Source organism: Cornus florida, unplaced genomic scaffold (genome assembly GCF_030987335.1).
Source record: "Cornus florida cultivar Cherokee Brave unplaced genomic scaffold, ASM3098733v1 CherokeeBrave_3.0.0_Hap2_Chr05, whole genome shotgun sequence".
Lineage (NCBI taxonomy): Eukaryota > Viridiplantae > Streptophyta > Magnoliopsida > Cornales > Cornaceae > Cornus > Cornus florida.
The window spans coordinates 110,516,511-110,518,382 of NW_026775575.1; the positions used below are offsets into that span (position 1 = coordinate 110,516,511).

The following is a 1,872-nucleotide window of genomic DNA, read 5'->3' on the forward strand; positions in this document are numbered from 1 at the left end:
TCTTGTGAGTATGAAGGGATATGTTGCCAAAGAACACCGATGTGAGTTTTTTTGAGACTAGGGTTTGGAAATAGAATTAAGGGGTTTTTTTATAGGGATACGATTGGAATTATAATTTGTTATGAGATAATATAAAGGGTACACTTGTCATTTAAAAAGTTTCATTAATCCTCCCAAAACTCTTTCCGTGTATTTTAAAAGAGTGGTTCGGAGAAGTTAGGGCAATATTGACTAAAATTCCCGAAAAATTGGCTTTTTATGATTACATCGGCAATAATCCAGCAAAGGGGGGATTATTCCGGGCAGGCTCAATGGATAACGGGGATGGAATAGCAGTTGGATGGTTAGGACACCCCGTCTTTAGAGATAAAGAAGGACGTGAACTTTTTGCACGCCGTATGCCTACCTTTTTTGAAACATTTCCAGTCGTTTTGGTAGACGGAGACGGAATTGTTAGAGCCGATGTTCCTTTTAGAAGGGCAGAATCGAAGTATAGTGTCGAACAAGTAGGCGTAACTATTGAGTTCTACGGTGGCGAACTCAATGGAGTCAGTTATAGTGATCCTGCTACTGTGAAAAAATATGCTAGACGCGCTCAATTAGGTGAAAATTTTGAATTAGATCGTGCTACTTTGAAATCCGATGGTGTTTTTCGTAGCAGTCCAAGGGGTTGGTTTACTTTTGGGCATGCTTCATTTGCTCTGCTCTTCTTCTTCGGCCACATTTGGCATGGTGCTCGAACCTTGTTCAGGGATGTTTTTGCTGGTATTGATCCAGATTTGGATGCTCAAGTGGAATTTGGAGCATTCCAAAAACTTGGAGATCCAACTACACGAAGACAAGTAGTCTGATACAACATTTCTCTGGTAGTTTTCGCCTCTATTTTCTTTTTGTGATTTGGCATAGGGTCCCAGAGAAAGCTTGATTTGAATCACCGCCTTTCTTTATCCGGTAGATGATCCCCAATAAAATAAAAAGAAACATGTATGGAAGCTATAATTGTAAACCACGATCAAATCTATGGAAGCATTGGTTTATACATTCCTCTTAGTCTCGACTCTAGGGATAATTTTTTTCGCTATCTTTTTTCGAGAACCGCCTAAAGTTCCAACTAAAAAGATGAAATGATTTTTCATTATCTCAATTGAAGTAATGAGCCTTCCCAATATTGGAAGGCTCATTACTTCAACTAGTCCCCATGTTCCTCGAATGGATCTCTTAGTTGTTGAGAAGGCTGCCCAAAAGCGGTATATAAGGCGTACCCAGTAAAACTTACAAGTAAACCAGATATAAAGATGGCGACTAGGGTTGCTGTTTCCATTATTATATAATTTCAAGACCAAAATAGATCTATGATAAGATCGTTTATTTACAACAGAATAGTATACAAAGTCAACAGATCTCAATGAATACAGTAGGATTTATGGCTACACAAACTGTTGAGGGTAGTTCTAGATCTGGTCCAAGACGAACTACTGTGGGGAGTTTATTGAAACCATTGAATTCGGAATATGGTAAAGTAGCTCCTGGATGGGGAACGACTCCTTTGATGGGTGTTGCAATGGCTCTATTTGCGGTATTTCTATCTATTATTTTGGAGATTTATAATTCTTCCGTTTTATTGGATGGAATTTCAATGAATTAGATCCACAAGAACTCCGAAGCCCTGGCTTTTCAATACAAAAGAAATCATTTAGAGCTCGGATTTCTAGTCCATTTTATTTTGGTAGTTCGACCGCGGAATTTCTTTGTTTCTGTATTTCCGGAATATGAGTGTGTGACTTGTTATAATTGATCCTATTGATAGTACAGAGAATGGGTCTGTCATCTTGATAGAGATGGTTCTGCTTCGTCGGATATTTATTATAGTAT

The 1,872-nt window shown here is 38.4% G+C and overlaps 1 protein-coding gene across 1 annotated transcript; it reads left to right on the top strand.

Annotated features, from left to right (window-relative positions):
* Nucleotides 1-236: 236 nt before the first annotated feature.
* Nucleotides 237-981, top strand: LOC132308545 (photosystem II CP47 reaction center protein-like). The gene has a single exon (XM_059806652.1). The coding sequence runs from the start codon at nucleotides 312-314 to the stop codon at nucleotides 849-851; it is 540 nt and encodes a 179-aa protein (XP_059662635.1). The 5' UTR covers nucleotides 237-311; the 3' UTR covers nucleotides 852-981.
* The last annotated feature ends 891 nt before the right edge of the window (nucleotides 982-1,872 follow it).

Excerpts from the sequence above, each read along its gene's own strand:
- LOC132308545 (XM_059806652.1), top strand. The coding sequence starts at position 312 with ATGGATAACGGGGATGGAATAGCAGTTGGATGGTTAGGACACCCCGTC.